At 36.9% G+C, this 22,721-nt stretch overlaps 1 protein-coding gene across 1 annotated transcript in view; it reads left to right on the top strand.

The window, feature by feature from the left end:
* Positions 1–22,721, top strand: part of CFAP54 (cilia and flagella associated protein 54) — a 2,749,537-nt gene that overhangs the window by 2,418,315 nt on the left and 308,501 nt on the right. Inside the window, exon 56 of the mRNA XM_044087198.1 lies at positions 5,900–6,066. Within this exon, the coding sequence (XP_043943133.1) occupies positions 5,900–6,066 (167 nt within the window). The remainder of the gene's footprint in view (positions 1–5,899; positions 6,067–22,721) is intronic.

Here is a 22,721-nt window from a genome sequence, read left to right on the forward strand (position 1 = left end):
CTAAAGCAGATGCTATATGCTGACCGTCTAAAAATCTCCAGCTATACTCTGTGGCATATCGTCTACTCAGAGGCGATCTCTGCTTAACATACAAGGCCATGTCAAACCCTGAGCTGTTGGACATACTCCATTTAAAGAAATCCCAATCTCTCAGAGCCACACGCTCCAGGGATCTAAACCTTGTCATCACAATGAACAAAACATACTGGAGGGATAGGTTCCTGACCCAGCGACTCCCCATACTCTGGAATAGACTGCCCATACATGTCAAGCAGAGCACCTCATTGGCCCTCTTCAAAAGGAACCTTGATGATTGGATGGGAGATAGGAAATTCACCCCAGGGATCAAGTCAGTCACCCTGCTAGACAGGGCTCCAGGAAAGTAAATAGTGTGGGAAGAAATAGCCAGGGAATTATGGCTAGGCTTGTATAGGCCCTAGGGCCAATAGCCTAGTACCAACCTATGAACCTATGAACATATATATATATATATATATATATATATATATATATGTATATATATGTATATGTATGTATATCAACTCACTAGCTTACTCCAATCTCTCACCCCCTTTTCTCACCTCCTGTACTCACTACCTTCCTTTTCATTCCTTCCCTCTTCCTCATCTACTCTGCCCTAACCTCTCTCTCTCCTGTCCTCTAACATACTAGCCAAATACTACACTCTAAGCACTGCCTTAGGATTAAAACTACAACTGTATAACTACTGACCACATTGTATGCAATGTACATTTTTCATTTAATCTAATACCATTGTAATAATCTTTTCTCCCCGGGTCTCTGCTGAAAATGGGCCACTAAGCTCAGTCAGACTAACACAGTCAACAACTGTAAAATAAATAAATAATAAAATATATATATAGATATATTAATATATAGATAGATATATGATTATGTGACATTTCAACAAAGAACACAGCTATCAAACACAAGCTGATGTAAAACATTGACTGGACTTCCTTTGAATACCTATATATAACAGGTCATAACTACAACCCACAGAAAAATATTCTCTAGTGACTTAATAGAAAACGGTTGTAATACCAAACATACTGCAGTGATAAAAGAAGAGATTAAAAAAAGAAAAAAATACAGCCAAACCTTATTCTAGACCACATAAATAGATGCACAGACATATGCAGCAATATTTTAGATTTCCTTTATTGTATTATAGAGATTCTAATGCCATATCAGTGATTTTTAAAAGAACTTGGAATATTTAAACAACTAAAAGAGAGATTTATAATATTATTGGTGAGATACCCTGATTTAGTTATAAATATAAAAATAATTTAAAAATAGATAGCTAAGTTCTAAGAATCAAGTCAGAAATATATCTGATTACAAAAGACAGATCCAAGCAGTGATTACATAGCCTGCAAATATATCAATGAAGAACAATATTTTGTACTTTTTAACGCTGGTAAGAAATATGTCTTTAGGCATTATGCTGATTGTACTTACATACATACATACATACAAATATTTCAAGCATGGGCATTAATGCCCTTCTAGCTTGCCAATATACCAAAACACTTGTTCCCATAAGTGTCCAGGCTGTTATTAAAAATATCTAAACTAGTACTTGCTTTAATGCAATTTGGTAGTCTGTTCCATGGACCAGCTACTCTGACAGAGAACCAATTAGTACACTTTTCATACCTATAGATTCCCCTACACAGGTTGTCTGATGATTCTCTAGTACTTTTTCTTAACCCCAAACATTCTCAGAGGTCATTGTCACTAAATGCCCTATATACCCAAATAAGATCTCCTCTTACATATCTGTAAGAAACACTGTACAAGTGCAGATATTTTAGTCCTTATAAAGATAAAGGCATAGTTTACCTAGCTAAATGCTAGGTATGTACAAGATTTTATGTTGGTAAAATGAACTGTTGAAAAGCATGTTAATGCTATACTGAAGAAAAACAGAAGCATTGCTTTAGAAAGACATGTTATGGCAACAGAAAAAGTCATTTGTTAAAATGTTAGTTTTACAAGTGCAAAATAAAGATATGTGAAGTGGAGACTTGAATCATACAGAAATTATTGAATGTAAGTGTATTACTGAGCTTAAAGCACTAAGGCCACCAGGAATCAGTTATTTCCTCTTATTAAAACCAATTAAAAAATATTAAAACTTTAAATATTCAGTGGTTTCATTGTGTGAGATATATACTCAGTTTATTAATAATATTTATTTTGATTAATTTGTTTCTGGTGGTATAAATGATCATGTGACAACGGCTTTATAAACTGCATTTGGCAACCTATGCTGTAAAACATGAAGAAACATGTGAAAATGCATTTGTTTATGTCTAGTCACATTTTTTGTAGTTATAAAATAAAGTCATTTATACTTTGCTCCTTCTAAGTGGTGTCTGTCGCAGTTATCTGATCCCAATGGCAACACTGGTCAAGTGCTAGAGATCACTTGGTAAGCACTGCATTATGAGCAACTGATCTCTTAGGCTTACCTCAGATCGAAACTTGGGCATGGGAGAATAACATAGCTGATAAATACATCAGAAACTAAGCATATGAGATTGGGGAGACATTAATCAAAAGGTGAATATTTAATACAGCACACAGTGATTGAAACTGCATATTCATTTAAAGACCTAGCTATATGGTTAGATCCAACTTTGAGTTTTTCTAATCAGAACTCTAGGTTCTATAAAAAGATTTATAAAGTCTGGGAAATCAGAACTGATGAAGTCATTTTTGTTAGTTGCATTAGACCCAAACCTGAGTATGGAATAACAATATAGAAACCTTAGAAGAGAACAGGCATGAGTAAACTAGAAATAAATCAATGCAAATATATTAAGGACATCCATGGATGTGAAAATGTAAGTTATTATGAAAGACAAAGATATCTGAACTCGTACAGTGTCTCATATAGATATTTAAGAGTAGCCCTTACTCTGGTATATAGGCATTTAGAGACAACTACATATGGGAGTGTTTGGTATTATCAAAAAGTAGCAGAGAATCATTAGACACCCTAGGTAGAAAATTCTATAGGAATGAGAGGTGTGCTAATTGGTTCTCTGAGAGAGCAGCTGCTGCATGGAATATACTACCAAATTAGGCCTTTCTGTAGTGCCTTGTAGAATGATAATTGTATTGTTTCTGACTCTCTTGTACTGTTTAATATACCAGTTCCAGAAGTCATACCTAAAACTGATATCCCTCTATTATGGGCAATTTTATCTATTGCTAGAAAAGTTGTCACAAAAATTGGAAATCTAAGTCTACTCTTCTGTTTAATCCTGAATTCATTCATTTAGCCAAATCAGTATGTAATAGTGAAATCTCTACTATAAAAAATGAGAACAAATAACATAACTCATCAGTTAATTGCTTGGAAGAAATTACTTAAATTGTTAGGAAAATACTAAATGTTTTTCCTACTTTGTATGTATATTATTATGGACATTAAATTAAAACATTTTTGAAAAAAAATACTACCAAATTACATTAAAGCAAGCAGAAGTGTAGATATTTTAAGAACAGCCGGGACACTTATGGAAACAAATGTTTTGGTATATTGTCAGGCTAGAAGAGCATTAATGCCCGTGCTTGAAATATTTGTATGTATATATATATATATATATGCAAACAGGACAAGGATTGACTAACCATGGGCTACTAGTATGTGGAGGAGTGTGAAAAGTTATGGTAATAACTAAAGTTTCATTTCAAGGTTATAATTGCTATTCATTTATTCAGTCTTTAATATTACATAAAATAATTATACCTAAATTGTTCTTAGGGTAAAAATTTTTAATCAGATTCACATCAGTTTTACAACAAGCATTTTCATGACCCGCTGTTTGGCCATTCCTCTTGGTGGTTGTAATTAAGGGGTTAAACATGGAGAAATGAATGGAGGACATACTGATGTAATGGGAGAGTCAGTAAAACAAAGTGAAAGCTTGAAAAAGGGACATACGAGACAAAGGACACATGACATAGTTACCTTTGTACACTGCTGTATAAAATGAAGGTACATGCTTATGTTTATGAATATAATCTATGCAAGTGAAAGTAATGAAAGTAACTCTGTTTGGTGAGCACACATATGTGCATACCCATGCAGTCATCTTTCTGTGAATCTATATGTGTGACTGTGTCTGTGTTTTTGTGCATCTGTCTGTCTGTATGCTTCAGTCAGCATTATGACATACAGTTCTATGCAGCAAAATGTACACAACTGCATACTGAGCCTTAGAAGTCTGATGTCCAGAACTGGACCACACAGTTCATAGAAATCTTTGTCTTCATAAATCTAAATACTAATTATTGCATACCAGTACACACCTGCACCTCTGAGACTATTGTGTGCAGTGGATGATATCACTGTCCTATTATGTTCAACAGCCTTACTGAGCTGTCTTGTTGAGGATTCTGTCTGCATACCTAGCAGTTGTTGAACAGTTGTCATCTGTCATTGGTGCCAGTTGTGGTTTTCAACACCATGGGCATTTTTTTCTGTCTGTGTGTGTATTTATCTATCGGTGTATATCTATATATATGTGTGTGTGTGTGTGTGTGTGTATTATAAATATATATATATATATATATATATATATATATATATTTTTTTTTATATATATATATATATATATATATATATTTATGTGTATATATATATATATATATATATATATATATATATATATATATATATATACACACACACACACACACACACACACACACTAAAGAGCAATTTTCAACAAAACAGTGAAAACTGAAACTCACTGTAATGCTTTTCAGGCAGTTTTTGCCGTGGGAGGTGTTCAAACTCTGCTTCCTACTTGATAGAGGTCTGTAGCCTTCCATACCTCTACTGCATATACAAATATACTAGCTGCAATATATTATGCATATATTTGGCTATACTAGGTTTACTCACACATAGTTGAGACACCTTTCTCTTGATCCCAGGCATAAAACCACCACTACACTAACTAAGCAATCGACAAAATTGGAATTCAGTAAAACAAGAAGTGAATTTCCATTTCAACAAACCAAACTTGTGACCAGCATAACTACACCTCTGTATATCTTTATGTTAGCCACCCAGTGGTGTGAACATTGGTCCTAAGTAATGATAACTGTTGATGTGACACTCCAACCCCATGCATATCTGTTTGTTACCACTTACTGTAATTGTGATTAGAATGATGGTTGTCTGGGTATTTTTGTTTCAGCTAAAATTTGTTATTAGTGTGCTTCTACTGCATAAATGTAGCTGTTGTGTCTCTTCCGGTTTGACAGATTAGGGGTTTAGGTCAGATATGTAAACCTTTTTAACTGTTTTACAGAGTCATGTCTAATAATAACTTTGTATGCAAGTTATGTTAGCACTGATAATCTTGCTTTGTTTCTTATTTAAATACAGTTTACATATCAGCTGCAGACTTGCACATAATACTGTATCTCCTGTTCAGCCCCTCTATTCTTTATCATCTATAAATCATTTCTAGGCAGTTTCAAAGGATTTCCTTTCATGTTGTCCATGTGTGCTACATTTCATGTCCATGAATCATATCACATTTTTTTTACAGGCAATGACAAATAATTGCTACTACAAAAGGTAGGCTTAGACTTTTATCCTAGATTATGAATGCCTTTTTATGATGTACAGTTTGAAATATTAGTTCAGTCATATGCTCATAATATTCATGTACAGGAGTTGTGAAGAAGTGAAAGATCAAGCATCATGACAAAAACGTAATAGCTCTTTTTGGCTCATCTGCATGTAGATTATTTTTTTCTTTGTTTGTTTTTGTTAATTAGGAAACTCTTAACAGTATTTAAACATTCTAGTAAGTTTAATAACCAATGTTTCTGTATGCCACAGGATCTGTTGTTATCAAAGGCAGAAGAAAAATTAAATTTGTTAATAGAAGACATTGAGTTGGAAAATACTGATGTATGTGATTCATCTGCCATGACGCTAGAAGTCCTTATAGAGGCCAGACTTCTACTAGCAGCAGCAGCATTGCAGAGACAACAAGCAGCCTTCAGGTAATATGCACTGACCAAGATATGTGTACATGTTTAATGTAGCTGTTCTTGGAAATTATTTATGTATTTTTCAATATTTCTCTTATTTTCCATATTTGTGATTAATAAATAAGAAAATAAAGTTTACTAGAAGTGCTAAAAAACTTGTGGTAAAGCTGAGATAAAATGTGATAACCACTGAGAAGCAAAAACAGTCAGCCTGGCAGCAACAGAGCCAATAAAGGAAAAAACCCACAATATATTATAAAATCCATAGTTTAATAACAAGTTAAATTCCACAAATGGTCAGTGGATTAAGTGCTTTCATTTCCTACCATGGAAACTTCATCAGAATCACATCCATTGTAAACAATAACATTTAAAAACTCTCAAAATTAATGTCATTGGTTCCACAGTTAAAACCAAATAACCAATCACAATGTAAATATAATCAATGAACAGTGCTTTAAAGGAAACAGCCCTTTAACAAGAGAAAACTTTCAGGTGTTTCACGTAACAAGCATATATATGTGCATATACCAACATCTCCATAAGACATTCCTAATAATTTGATGCCCTTAGTTTCAATGCAGTAACCAGGGAATAATGACCATTTAAACCAGGACTTATACAGGCATCCAAACACAGCATCCAAATAAGTCCCCAGTACTCCAACCTGGTTTCCCAATCCCCTCTCCTCTCCTGGGGTTTATCTTGTTCTAAAACCCCAAATCTAAAATTTGCATAATTGCACTTACAAGAATGCCTAAATAAGGTGTTGGTTTCTTTACTTCAATTAATTTAATATAAATGTTCGAAAATCCTTTGTTTTAAATTGCGTTCTATCCTTCCAGCATAAAATTTAAAACAATATAAACAATAAGCCAGGTAAACAATCCCTTTGGAATAACAGTTAAAATAACCTGTTGTTGGCAATTTAACTTTTAAACTAGGCAAGTATAACTCCATAGTGTTGTCAGTAAAAGGACATTGGGGACACATCCTACACTTAAATGTCCCTTTCCTGGATCTATCCTGAGGGGAGGCATTTGTAGATGTTAATGGTCTGGTAAACACCTTTAAACTATTTGGCATGGTAGCAAAAAAAAGCTTTGAATATAAAGTAATACTATTCTGAAACCACACAAAAGACCAGTGAAAACAGCTCTACTTTCCAAAATAAGAATTTAATAAAAACCTTTTAGTTGTCTCTCCTCTCCTAGCGCCTCGGCTGCAAGCCTTTACAGAGTAAAAAAGTGAAGCTCACTCACACAGTCCTTTTATACAGCTGCCATATCAATGAATTAGTGGTAGTAAGTATACTTTAATTAAGACCTGTACAAGACAAAAGATTAGAGATGCTGTTTTGCCTATATCATGTTTGACTGTACAATAAAATATATTGTTATATTCGGCCATGCTTTTCTCATGTCTGTCTTAGTTAAAATATTGTATGCCTTTTTTCTTTACTTAAAATGACAAGACATCAAAACTCTTTTATATGCTTGTTTAACTTAACTGGTACTGTACACTGTAAAAATTAACAAAAATTGCAGTTATTTATAATCAAGTCTGAATTCCTCTTTTAAAGTCATTACAACAGCTGCAAGCTTCTTAAGTTTGTTCTTTTTTGCAGTCTTCCCATCAATCTCAAAACAGGTTTTAATGAAAGCAAAATACCATTCTGTAACAGTGATTTTCATGGGCCCATAGTGCTTCAAGTCAAAAACAGAAAAGACTTACACTTCAGTCCCATATAATAAGAAGTTCTCTTTGTGGATACATGTGGCATGAAACTGACCATATATTTCTTGAGAACCTGCAGCTTGATAAACAGAAACTAGTGGCCCATACACTGACAGCTTTTAGTAAATGCTATACTAACATTACTTAAGCCTTTAAAGTAAATGTATCTTATTCATCCCATTCATCCAATCTGATTGATGGGTATCAAGCCACTTGGCAGATCCTATCCCGCATGTTAAAGCTCCAAGCCTCGAGCTCCTTAAGAATCTTTCCTTTCCATAATTTATCTGGCTACTAAGTTCTTTCAGATTTTGTTTCCTGCCATCATGTTCTGATAGAATCCTTGGCCACATCAAAGTGATCCTTTTTTACATTATAATTATCTGTTTTTTTTTTTTCATTCAGCGTCTTCCCTTTGGGATTTCTTAGCTCCTTTAATTCTGTAGTTCTTGAATGTGAGATTTTTCTCTCAGTCTTTTCATCTTGTTATGCTCTTTCTTCCTTTTCTGTGAGTCATTGGGCATTAAGCCCAATGACTCCCTTCTTGTTAAGCAAGTTAAAAAAAAAAAAGGAAAACATTTTTATACTCTTAGTCCTGATTTATACTTCTTACAGTTATCTTTTGATTGTTGTATATCTTTTTGTGTATTGGTGGTGCTGACTGTGGGGGAATTTTCTCAGTTCGTTTTCTATCAATGAAGAATGATAAATTCAGAAAGAGATTCTGAAAATGTGCCAGATCACAAAATCCTGCCCCAGGACACCAACAACATTTGTGTGGTGTGCCTGAGGCCAGAACATTTGTCGACAGACTACTCATCTGTAAGACCTTGGCCTAGATCCTTAGTGGGTAGGCTTAATAAATTCATCCTGAAGGGTCTCAATTTTGCAAACCATTTGTCTGACAAGTCTAGGAAAGACAGGGGCAAATCCAAATAGAGTGAGAACACCAAGAAAAGAAAAGAAAGCCTGATGACTCCTGTCCTACTTCGATATTAAAAAGCAGAGGCTGGATTTGCCCCCTTCGACTGAACCAGCAAATTAACTGTCTGCAAAGATGACTCCTCCTTCAGAGCTAGTAATTATTATCAGAGAAAAGTCACCTAGACCTTGGGTGAGCAGACATTATTCAGAAAGGTATTTACTAAGATTTGTTTCCAGGTCTCCCACCACTTCATCACTGCAGTCTGTCAGGTCCAACAAAGTACAAGAGATGTGCATTGGGAGCTTGAAGATGCAGACTGAAATAGATGTCATCCCATCCACTCTGGTTCTAGGGTAGATTAGGTTTATCTGTCATCTGCTTTGTTTGCTCCTTCCCCTGAACCATTTTTTGACACAAGCCACTTTGTAGCCAAGACATGATCCAAACCCTGTACATCTGAAGCCAAAAGACACCCTCATCTCAGCAAACATAACTTCTAATCTAATTTATTAAATACCAAATTATTCAACTTTGACAAAATCTCAGGATCAAGGACTCAACCCAAAATCTTCTGCACCATCTTTGGCTTCTTTTTCAATGTTGGAAGCATCTGCCTTCAAAACATCAGCACTGATTGTCTCTTGGAACCCCTCTGGGCCTTCAGTATTGGGGATTGATTCTGCTATGCCACATACTTCCACTTCAGGGTCAGGCATCTTCAGTGTCAGTAGATATGGGGTTATCATTCGAGATCATGGAATGATTTCTGCTCCTGTAGCAGCAGCAGTTAAATAGCCTCCTGTGATGCCAGTTTCTCCCCTAGGCACCTAAAATTCTTTGTTCATCAGACTTCCCAAGGTCAGAGCAGAGCTGGTACCCTCAGTCAGCCGATACCAGTTTATTCAGGCTCTTCAAAGAACTGAGAATGCCCCCCCAATGTTCCTCGTGTGAAAATAAGCAGGAGAAGAAGCAATATGACATTTGATACTGGCTTGGATTATCGAGAGTATTCCCTACAATCCATTTCAGAAGAGTTAATGAGACAGAGGGGATCATGGTCTACTGACCCACCCTCTCAGAACAAGCACATTTTATTTAAGGTGTATTCTTCTGCACCATCTCCTTCCAGGGTGGTCCCTCCTGCTGACTATCTAATTGAATTGGCTGCCAGTAGGGCATTGTAGGAGTCTTATTCATCAGAACCCTGACAAAGTTTTGTGTTCACTTAAGGATAGGCAACATTGGTCCAAGGAACCTCTGGTGGATTCTTTCACCATAGCAGCCAAGCCACTGAGAAGGAGCTGTTAAATGATATAGCAAATGTCCATCTGTCCAACAAGGAATCTAGAACAATAGAAAGAAACAGGAAGCTGGCTATCACCTCAGGCACCTTATCCAAAGGGTGTTGAATTGTGTCACAGTCGTGAACCACTTCCAAAGAGATTTAGCAGAGCAAGCTTCAGATTCTTTGAGGAAGCCGATAAGGAGTCTAGGAAACAATTATAGATATTAGTAGCTACAATGCTGAACATCACAAGCCTCTTCATGTGGTTAACAGCCGATGGAGTGGGCTATCCAATGGATACAGGCTTTGCAATGAGATACCATGCCTATTTATCTCTTTGTGATTTTGTGGATAACTTTAAAGTATCATTCACAAATGCTCATTATGATTGTACACACTGCTGAGGTGTGAGCAGGGGGAGAGGACTCTGCCATAGGAGTTAAATTTGAGACCTGTCAAAGATCCTATAGTAGGAATCAGAAGGAGTCCAAATCCTTGTGGTTCAGAAATCCCCAGAATCAACTTTCTGACTCCATTTCAGACACTGATGGTTGTGGCATGGGTAGCCCTTTTAATGAACACCAACCACAGGTGGTCCACAGAATCAGGGAAACCACAGTTCCTTTTCAGGTAAGCAGTTCCATTGTCTATGAAGACTTGCCCAAATGTCCACCTTTGGAGGCAGTCAGTGGCCATTTATTTCTCCAAATTCTCAAGCAGTTGACCATCATGTAGGAGTCCTGAGTGAGTGAGATAATGTTGAAAAGCTATATAATATCCTTTTACCATTTATCACCTCCCAAACCCAGCCACTTCTAGACATTCCACACCATCAATGGAAAGTTGCCAAAAGAGAAATTATTTCTCTTTTAGAAGAAATAGACATTTAGGAGGTCCCACCAGACCAGAAAGAGTAAGGAATGTATTCAAGATTCTTTTTAGTATTGAAAAAGAGCTAGGACATCAGCCAGTTCTGGATCTGAGAAGCCTAAACGTCTTCATCAAAAAGAGCTCATTCTAAATGGTCATAGTGCAATTGATTTTACACTGTCTCAAAGAATATGACTGGATGAGCTCAACAGAGCTCCAGGATACTTATCTCCACATAAAAACAACCAAATTATCCAGAAGATTTCTATGCTTACTGCTAGGGTCCAGGCACTGTCATTTGACTGCCCTGCCATTCTATCTTACTACAGCCACCCACTTGTTCACCAGGTGAAAAATGGTAGATGTAGCCCATTTGAGACTAAAAGAGACCCACATGTTCCTGTATTTGAATGACTGGCTCCTTCCTCACTGCTACAAGCAGAGAATCACTCTCCTCAAAACCAGAGACTACTTGCTGCAACTCTGCCTCTTCTTGGGTATTTCTATAAATTATGAAAAATCAAATCTTCAACTAATACAGTCAATTGTGTTTATTGTATGCATCAACACAGAACCAAGAAACTCAGAGCTTATATACAGAGATTTATTAAACATCCATCTCCATCAGCAAGACTAGTAGGTTGGGTTCTAGGATTAATAGACTCACTGATAGTCATGGTCCCCCTTGCAACTCCATAGTTAAAACTCAGCTGTGTAGGATGAATTTAAAAAGGTGACTCACTTCTTCCACTGTCATTTCAGGAAGACATTTTGCCCTTCTTCCTGCAATAGCATCAGTGGCTGCAAACTCCTCCTCCTCCCAGGGGTGTGGTGGGGGCATTTTGAAGTGAGAGTTTAGGTAAAAAATAATCACAGCTCAGCAGTGAAGAATAATCTCCTTTATTGCAAAGAACACATGTACATGGGCGGCTAAGAACACATGTACATAGGTGGCTAAGAACACATGTACATGGGTGGCTAAGCAATCTAGGTCTCCCTGAATACAAGAAACTTCATTGTTTGTATTATTATTATTATTATTATTATTATTATTATTATTATTATTATTATTATTATTATTGCAGCTAGGCAGAATATTTTGTATCAAACTATAGCCACTTACCAATTAAAACTACACACCTCTGCATTACTTTGCTTGTAGAGAAGCTGCTGACCCTTTATCTGTGCCTTTCCATATGGGTACCAGTTTTCCATATGGGTACCAGTTCCTATTGCCACATTAAAACTTTTTACTCTAGCACTATCCATGTTGGAAGAAAATCTTTCATCAAAATCAGATGGATTCCAAAATGAGAAAATAGCTTGTATCATTACACATTTTCCCATCTCTACATTCTTCCTTCACAGTTTCCCATCTGATGCTATGAAGCATCACTCAAGTTATAAATTTTATAATGACTGGACAACGGCAACAAATTTTCAAATGAGTGCACACTTTTTCATATACAATCACATATTCATCAAATGCTATTTCTTTCTATCCCTGAAATACACAATGCTTAAACAGAGGTTTAGCAAATATGGTCTTATTAGAGATAAAAGCACACTTTCTCAACAAATTTTCATATGCCTACTAAAATCTTTTAGTCTTAATAAAGTCTTGGATGGTCTGACTATAAAAAGGACTAGCAGTGTTTTACTTTGTGCTAAAATGGTTTTGGAATCATAATTAAGACACAGTATTTTGAGACTACAAGTATTCTCTCCACAGCTTGGTGACTTGTTCAGCTTGAATAGCAATACAAGCTATTCTTTTCAATTCATTTGTCCTACAAATCATTATAAATCAATATTCTTTTCAATTAAATTGTCCTACAAATCATTATAAATTGGATATATTGTCCAGATCCAGGACTTCCCTTGGAGCTACAATCCTAAAAGACATCCTGTCATGATGGCAGTTGGGATTATAGGTAGCTTGAGATTCTGATCAATAAATCGGATCAGACGGATGGGATGAATAAGATATGGAAATTATGTAATTATCATAATACTGGAGCCTTTCATCCCAGTCTGTCTGATACAACATCCCTCCCTTCCTCCATCCCCCTTCCAAATTATCATTTTTAAGGACCTGGCAAATCATTCAGAAGCTCTTCTACTGCATTCCCCAAGTTCTTTTAGTTATGTTCTCTGATTCTAGGCAGCAGACTCATTCTGAAGGCTCTTCGTAGCCAGGGAAATTGTGAGAAAAAAAAAGATTCTTAAAGGAGCTCTAAGCTTGGAGCTTTATGATGGATGGATCTGATCCGACAAGCGGTTTGGTGCCGATCAGTCATATCGGATAGACTGGGATAAAAAGTTCCAGCATTATGGTAAGTATGTAACTACCATTTTCATTCCATTCACGTATTTATCTTATTTATTTGGTAATCCAGTCCTCAGTGGGTTTTTGTAGGCTTAATGGGTTCATAGGTAAGTACTGGGCTAGCTGCCCTTGTAGGCAGTTTTAACCTAGCCAATTTCCCTTTTGTTGCTTGAATTAACCTCTCCCATTTTGTGTTAGATTGGCCTTATCCATCCCATGGGTGATAATTATATATTACTTTTAGTGAGAATAACTGGAATCATGCCATAGATAATTTGAGGGGACCCATGCTTGGGATAAAACATTTAGCAGTTGTCTCTATCCATTCACAGTAAGGGGGGGGGGGCAGCAGTCCTGAGGTAAATTTTTTATTATCCATCCATACATCAAAGTTGAGCTTGAATATGAGCAGTTTTGAGTTTTGTTTTACATGGTTTGGGAGTATATTCCAGAGCAGTGTAATGATATGAGATATGCTTGTCCATCTAAACTATTCTGTTGATGTTTCAGAAGAGGATCAGATTCCTGGGATGAGTATTTCTTATGTCATTTGTCTTGCTGATGTACAGTAGGTCCACCATTTTTAGGTTGAAGAATGAGTTCTATGCCATAGACAGCTCACCTTTTAGCAGTCTACAGGATACCGGGTATAGTGACAGGGCTTTGAGGTGGTCCACGTAGGACATATAGTTGAAACTTTGAATCCTTTTAGTAAGGTATTCCTGCGTGTGTTCCATTTTATGCATGTGTCTGGACAGATACATGTTAAAGGTAGCATTATTCTCAATGACCGGCCTAATGAGGGCAGAGTAAAGTGGAGCAAGGACATCTATAGATCAAGTATCAATCCCTTTTTTTATAAGCTGCACAATATAGAAGGACTTTTCATACAACAGATGGTTTGTGTTGGTTGAAAGTTAGGTCACTGTCCCCACAAGTTCCCAAATCCCGAACAAACTGGGTCAACTCTCTGTAGCATATTAATAAAGTAGTAGTTGCCCAGGTAGAAGAATTCCTAAAGAACACAATAATGCATTTTCTTTGATTTAGTTTCAGTCCATGAATCTGGCACCATTTGGGGATTCAGTTACTGTTCCTGACTTACAGTCATCTGCACACTTAGTCAGCTAGAGTCCTTTGGTATTGGCATTTACTTCAGAGAAGTAGATGACAAACAGGAAAGATCCTAGCACCAAATCCTGGAGACTTCCACCATTCACGGGTCTATATTAAAAGAACGGACAGGTTTTTCGGCGAATACCTCTTGGTCGTCACGTAATGAGTGAATGCACTAAAGCGTGAACGCTCAATACAGAGATTTCTTTCCCTGGGAAAGAAATCTCTTGGCCATCCCCATGTGTTCGCCCATTTCCTCACTGTAGTGCAGTCTGGAGTTGGTATATTTAGTTAGAGGGGTGGGGGGGCACAGCCCCCCATGTTGGGGGGGGTGTAGGGGTTGAAGCCCGCCACATTGTTATGTTTTAAAGTGTGTGTGTGTGTGTGTGTGTGTGTGTGTGTGTGTGTGTGTGTGTGTGTGTGTGTGTGTGTGTGTGTGTGCGTTTGTGCTAGCGGTTTCTTTCCCAGGGAAAGAAACTGCTGTTTTGAGCGTTCACGCTTTAGTGCATTCTCTCATTACGTGTGGACCAAGAGGTGTTCACTGAAACACCTCTTTGATATTTTAATATAGACCCTCATTCACTGCTCTCTTTGTGGAAATAGCTTTCCCTGTTTTGATCTCCTGTATCCTATGTGTGAGCCAATTCACAATCCAGAGAATGATGTAGGGGGTTTAATCCCAGTTTATTTAACTCTTCTAGCATGCCCAAGTGGGGGACTGTGTCAAAAGCCTTGGCCAGGTTGAGGTATGTGGTATGTACTGTTTTACCTTCAAACATTGCTTTGATAACCTTTTCAAAGAAGTCCACCAGCTTGAGTAACTATATCTTCCCCCTGATGAATCCAGACTGAGAAGGTCCAGTATTTGGAGGTTTCCTATGTTCTTATTGATAAGTCTTTTCCCAGGCCTAGCATATGAGGCTGGTCAGACATCTGGGTCTGTAATTGCCTGGGTCTGTGGAAGGTCATCCATTATGCAGGGGAATGACTATAGCTGTTCACCCTTCCCTTGGTACAAAAACCTATATGTAGGCTGAGGTTTCGCAGTGTCATGGAGGGTGGCAACATCATGCTTCATGCTACTTAAGATGCCTCCAGGGATGATATCAGGACTCATTTGTGCAATATTTCTAGCTTTTGATAACACTTTCAGGACTTGGTCTTGTGTGATTGCTGGAGGTGAGTTGATTTTGGGTATATCTTGTGGGCTAGACAGAGGGTAGAAAGGGATAAAATTTGAGCTGAATGTATTAGCTGGTAGGCTAGCTATATCATCAGCCTTACTAGAAAGTAATATTGTTCAAAATCAGCTCAGCGCATTGCTACATTGTTCTTCTGAGATTTCTAACATTAGCTAAAAAAGGCTTTGTGATTGTCTTTGGATTGGATGGCTGTTTTAGCCTCAAACTTGGCTTTGATGGATTTTATTAAGCTCGAGTTGTTTCTTTATTTCACTGACAAGGGCTCTGTTATTCTGGAAATTATTCATCTTACTTTTGGTCAAAATTATCTTCTTTTTATTGTAATGCTTGTTAATTTTATGGTTCCTCCAAGAGGGCTGTTTCTGATGTTTGCCCTGCACTTGTTCCTGGAGAGTATAGCTGCATCTATGCAGCATTTTACATGCTGCTATAGCTTGGTGGTGTATGTTCCCCCATATTCAGCAGAGTTTATTGCGTTTGGTGGGGCTGTTAGCAGTTTTGCCCTCAACTTAACTAGGAATATCTCAAACAATTAGAGCCCCAAATTTGTTCTTTAAAAACACACCTTTCTGCTTTGCAACCCAATTGGCTGTCTAAGATCTATTAATTGCTACAAGATTTTCAAACTTATGCCTTTCAAAAGGGAAGATATAATCCTACCTCAGAAAACATTTATCCAGGCTTCTGCTTCTGAGCTGTCTTTTCAAAAATTGCATAGAATTTATTAGGAGATCTAAGAAAAAAATATCTGATAATCCCAAGCACTAGTTCCTTCCAACCCTCATTCCTCTGTAAGGCCACTTCTGTCATAGTCAAACCTATCATACACATTTGCAACTTCATTCTAACCACTGGAATTTCCCCCCTTCAAGTTTAAACATATCCTAATTATCCCAATGCCAAAAATATTCTCATCCTGAAAACATCATGAGTTCAGAACATCTGTATCCACTGTCATCTTACAAAAGCATTTGTGAAAGTAATTTACAAATATATGATCACAGCAACAAGTATAAGACGCTTACTTTAAGTCTGGCGTTTAAACTGGTCATAACATCCACACCACAGTGCACTATAAATTGTTACTGAGAGGAATTTACTCTAGAGTAGATAAGCACTGTGTCACTGGTGGTATATTTGTTGACCTAGAGGGAATGCAAAATGGTAGGCTACCACCTTCTGCTATAAAAACAAAACCCTTAACCTCAGCTAAAATGGACTTTAGTGGTTTAAAATCTACTTTACCCAACATACATTCAATATTATAAATGGTACCAGATTCCTGATATATTTACCTTCTACATCAGGGATCCCATGAGGTTCAGAACTCTGTCAACCACTATTATTCCTTTTTATTGATGACATTTCCACTTGTCTTCCAGCATCCCTCCTTACTCTTTACTCTGACAGCATCCTCATGAATGAGTCTGGTCCCTACATTGAAATCTAGTTTCAGTTGCAAAAAGACTTCTATATCATTTTTTGGTAGATGACACAAAATAAACTCAACCTTAACCTAGCCAAAATGGCCATGATGGTCTTTGAGACTGATTAAAATAGAGTAACAGCAATGGTTTCACGTTACTGGAAAGATATAGTTAGACAATGGAACAAGTTCAAAGCTGTAAATACCTACGTTTACTACTATATGTCCACAGCTAGTGGAGTTTGGTTTTATTGATCTGAATTTGTCCATTAACAGACTTAAAAAGAAAAAAAAATATGAGCATTCAGAACTGCCATATAGCTGAAACACCTGATGTCCTTTAGGGGTCATTTGCATATATCCCATTATAGTCTTTTACAAGAGGTTTTAAGGAATCATACAATGAAAAAACTAGCTTGGCAAGTATTTTCTTGCAATTTTTTAACTAATTGGTTTGGCTATGTGCCATGTTTATTCTTTTATCTATTCTAGAGGTTAGGGAGACACTGGATAATTAATCTTTCTCCCCACCTTGTTCTGTGAATTTACTGAAGCAGATTTATATGTCTTGATTTTGTATTTGTGAGACTGTTTGATTTATGAAAACGTTAGAGATACTTGACTCCTGGGTCCCTAATTGCTCAGGAGGCAAGGCATAGGAGAGTATAAGTCAGAGAAAAAGTGGGACAGTCCTTCAACTCTTCTCTGGTAGTTTAGGGGTTTTATGATTCTCTTTGTTAGGAACCTTCGGAGTCTTTCCAGCTGTTTGATATGTCTGGTAAGATGCATACTAAAGGGGGTCATTGCATTCTATATTTGACCTGATCAGTGCACAGCACAAGGGGACAGTAAACTTTTTTGGTCTGGATGATATCCCCTGCATCAACTAGACAGATTTCCTGACAACTTTTGTTACATGTTGGTCAAAAAAAAAGGAATTATCAACCTAGGTTTCCTGGTCTCTAAGTACATTTTCATTTTGAAAAGGAGTAGTGTCGATGCTATATGCTTGGAGAATGGTTTGTTTGCCAAATGTGACAGTTGCACTTTTCACCATATAATTTTAGTTAATTTTCGATACACCAGTCATTTATAAGTGTACATTCCTGGTGGAGGGCTTCTGCATCAGAGAGGGATTCTACAATGACTGCCAGTTTGCATTCGTTTGCAGCCTTGGTTAACCATAGATCCTGGTTTTAAGTCTATTGGCCAGAGAAATAAATACCAAACAAAAGTGGTCCTAGCATTGAGTCCTGTGGGAGACTGCGGGTCACCTTCATATTTATGTCCTCACACACTGCCCCTTATACCCACATCTTGTGGATTCTATCTTTTAGCCAGTTTGCTTGCCATCTTTAACACATAGAGATCAATTTGTAATGAATTTAGTTTATTAATTATGCTATCATAGGCTATGGTGTCAAATGCCTTGGCCAAATCAAGGTAAAGTGTGTGTACAGTGTGATAACTATCAATAGCTTGTTTTATATTATCAAAGAAGTTTACCAGATTCATTAGATAAGATCTACATTTTTCAAAACCAAATTGCTGTGGATCTTAGCCTAGTGAGATTTTTAATGTTTATGTTAATCAAGTCTGTTATTATGTGTTCTATGGCCTTAAAAAAAGACTTGTGAGCTTGATCTTATATTCCTAGGGTCAGTAGTAGGGCTACCTTTATGAAGTGGCATCACAGGTTTTGTGCTTCATACTGTGGGACATGAGCCTTTGGTCAGGCTCATGTTAAATAGCTTATGTAGCAGTTTTGCCAAAGCATGGTTGGTACTATTTATCAAACAGTAGGTATATTATCTGGTCCCATGGAGAACATTTTATTAGTCTTAGAGCAGCCCTCTCAGTGCGTGTTCTTTAGTGATGGTGATCGGGTTGAGAGCTATGGTGATGATAGCTGTCTCAGGAGTGAAATTTGCACTAAATTTGTTTGCTGGGATAGTGGCAATTTCCAGTGGGTCTGAGGAGGTTTTGTCATTTTACAATGACTTCTGTACATTGCTGAGTGTTTCATAGTTTTCTAAAAAAACTAAAGAAAGAGATCTAATTGTTCTTGGCTTCAGATGCCAAGCTGAGTTCATGAGCTCCCTTAGTAGATATAATAGTCTTTTAAAAAATCTCAAAGTCCTAATATTTTCCGTATCTTGGTATCCTTAGATCTGCTATATATTCTAATGATTTGTTTTCCTTTTACTGTAAATTTTATTTATGTCAGTAGATCACCAGGATGATTTCCTTTTAAATTTCTTATTATAGTTGGATCTGCATAGAACTGACAATTCTATGTATTTATTTATGTGGGTTTAAAACTCCTTCATGAACCTGTCTACTGTGGCAATGTCTGAGGTTATGTTAACAGTGAATTTTGAGACTTCATTGTAGAATTTGAGGGGATTTGTGCTTTGACCTCTCATATATATTAGTTTCAGGGAGTTTAGATAGTTTGGGAGAAAAGGTTATTAGTTTATGGTCTGACTTTCTCAGAGAGGGAGTAACTAGCAGTATTGTACATGATAATGGTGATGTATTTGTAAGTACCAGGTCAAGTATATTTTGACCTCTTATAGGGCTAATAAGAATCTGGTCCATTGAATTTTTATTTATTAAGTCTAAAACCTTCTGAGCATAATTTTCATTGGTGATGTAGGTACTCCTGTCAATGGCTGGGTAGTTAAAGTCTCTCAGAATTATGGAGATGTTCAACATTAGATTACTTTTGCAGTACCTAAGCAATATGGGTGCTATCCCACTAATACCAGCCTGCTTTTCAGAGTTAAATATATGAGCTCCCTATAAAATAGAGAGTGTGAGAAGCACAGTATATTCTTTCTGTCATTTGGCTAGTAATCCTTCAGGACTGGGATGGTAAGTCCCCTGCTGGTAAAATTCTTCACTAAGCTTTTTTTTTTTTTTTTTTTTGAGGACATTTTTTTTCCAAGGAAAATAAGTTGTGTTTTGTTAGGAAACTCATTTGAAATCTTGAACTGTCACTTTTTGTCAGGGGAAAGTTCTGTGTGAATGTTTGTGTGAACAACTGTGTAAAAAGTATTATTTTTGTTTTTACTTTTTCCCTACATGTTGTGTAGGTTTTATTTATAGGGGCAGGGCTTTGTGCATGTGCAGACTCTCAGTCTTTCTTCTTATGTGAACCTGCTTTTGAGTATCTTTAAACTTTATTGACTTCTGCACGTTTCTCTTCAGTCTTTAGTGCTTCATCCTTGGCTGAACCTTTAGAGCAGCTACCAGTCTCTGCATTTCTTCCTTCCCTTGTCTGCAATAAGACAAAGTAGTCAGGGAGTATTTGGGTGTCAGACTGGCTGGAGTTGTGCCTCAGCTAATGATGGGTAACTGCAGTGTTTAGTTTGCTTCATCAGACCACTCATCTTTTTCCTTGGTCTCTCTGGTGTAACACCTACAGCCTCTAGGGAACAGGGGATAGACACCACATCTTTTGTGGTTATATGGATGCCGTCACTGGGCAAAGGAGATCCACTCTTGTTGGTCTTCAGAGAAGGGACAAATGTTATACCTAATACCAGGAGCCTGTGTTCCAGGTGAGTGTGCCTACCCTGGGTTGGTTCTTTTCCAGGGAATCTCTCAGAAAAAGGAAAGAAAATGTGAAAAATCTAGATGCTTCTGTTTCTTTTTCCATGCACAAGGAGGATTTGCTGAGATTAGCTAGGGAGGTAATTTATACTTTTTCGGCTCCCATTTCCTTTGCTGTGAAAAAAAGGAAAATGGTTTCCTCACATTCTCACTGTCTACCAAAGTCAGAACAGCAGCATTTGGAGGGTAAATGCTCTGCTTCAGGATTTTTTCTCAACCTGAAGATTCTGATTTTGGTGAAAGTGTTGCTTAAGAGTTCACTCCATAAGACCTTTCTTTTTCTGAAACTTCATATAAAATAAAGGTTTTTCAATGGATGCCAAAGTGAAATCCTAGCTACTCAGCAAATGTATTATGATTTGTTGCAAATTGATATTATGATTTGTTGCAAATTGATATTCCTCAATCAGAAATTGTTCCTCCTATTTTATTCAGTTTAGAGAATGCTTTTCTCACAGCTTATAGTTTATCTGAAAAAAGCAGCATTTTGGCTTGACAGTGGAGCAAACTGTTGGTCTCATGGTAAGTCCTTTTTCCAGTCACAAAAAGAAAAAGTTAACTTGACATCTTTTGCCATCATGACAGGCTAGCAGCTGCATGTGGGTGACTTTGCTGTGGCCACAGCTGATTCCTCAGACCATTCAGTTTTTTCCTCAGATCCCTCAAGTGCTGTCTATACAGTTACTATGTTGTAGGGGTTAGCTACATCCATTGGGCTGTTGGAGTCCTTTCAATGGGCAATGTTTTTTTTTTTTAACAAGAAACATCTTTATTGAATTATTACTCATGGTACAACAGTCATACAGTTATATAAATGAAAACCAATTATATTTACATATTTTCAGTAGCAAACAGTATACATCACATATAATTTTCTATACAGTCATTGTCAGTCAGCTCATTCAATTCCTGCCTTCCCTCAAACCTCATTCCTCCTCCAGAACATTATTCTCCATGTATTGTTCCCACAATTCCCATTTCTTTGTATATAATTTGCTCCTACCTTTTTCTAAAGATCCCTCTTCCAGTTCTTTTATCTCTGTTACTATATTCACTACTTCTAGTATGGTTGATTTAGACTTTTATTTCCATTTTCCAGTAATTACTTTTTTGGCACCCACCAAAATTAAACTCAGCAAAGTCTTACTATATCTAGGCAATTCTGATTCTGTATCACAGCTCAAAAAAAAAATAATTTCCATAGTTACACCAATTTGCTCACCCAGTGTTTCTGACAGAGTACTCTGCATGGAATTTTTAAACTCTGTCAAATCATTACACTTCCAAAAAATATATTCCCAATTACCTCTTTATTCCTCATCACACCTCCACATTTGCAATCTGCCTGAGGAAAATATTCTTTGGATTCTGCTTGGGTATAAAAATACCTATGCAAATACTTCCAATCACAGATCCTAAATCTTCTAGACTTTGTTGCATATTTGGAAGCCATGCATATTTACCCCATTATTTATTTGTGAACTGCTTATCCAGTCTCTCTTCCCAATCCTTTTTAACCTCCTCTGATTGATTCCTATAGTTATTATGCAATATTTTATGTGCCCTTCTAATTATCTCTTTTTTAACAGCAGCTTATGTTTTAGATTCTACTTTCTGTCATTTGGCTAGTAATCCTTCAGGACTGGGATGGTAAGTCCCCTGCTGGTAAAATTCTTCACTAAGCTTTTTTTTTTTTTTTTTTTTTGAGGACATTTTTTTTCCCAAGGAAAATAAGTTGTGTTTTGTTAGGAAACTCATTTGAAATCTTGAACTGTCACTTTTTGTCAGGGGAAAGTTCTGTGTGAATGTTTGTGTGAACAACTGTGTAAAAAGTATTATTTTTGTTTTTACTTTTTCCCTACATGTTGTGTAGGTTTTATTTATAGGGGCAGGGCTTTGTGCATGTGCAGACTCTCAGTCTTTCTTCTTATGTGAACCTGCTTTTGAGTATCTTTAAACTTTATTGACTTCTTCACGTTTCTCTTCAGTCTTTAGTGCTTCATCCTTGGCTGAACCTTTAGAGCAGCTACCAGTCTCTGCATTTCTTCCTTCCCTTGTCTGCAATAAGACAAAGTAGTCAGGGAGTATTTGGGTGTCAGACTGGCTGGAGTTGTGCCTCAGCTAATGATGGGTAACTGCAGTGTTTAGTTTGCTTCATC

The sequence above is a fragment of the Protopterus annectens genome, chromosome 11.part0 (genome assembly GCF_019279795.1).
Source record: "Protopterus annectens isolate FY-2018-M chromosome 11.part0, PAN1.0, whole genome shotgun sequence".
NCBI lineage: Eukaryota > Metazoa > Chordata > Ceratodontiformes > Protopteridae > Protopterus > Protopterus annectens.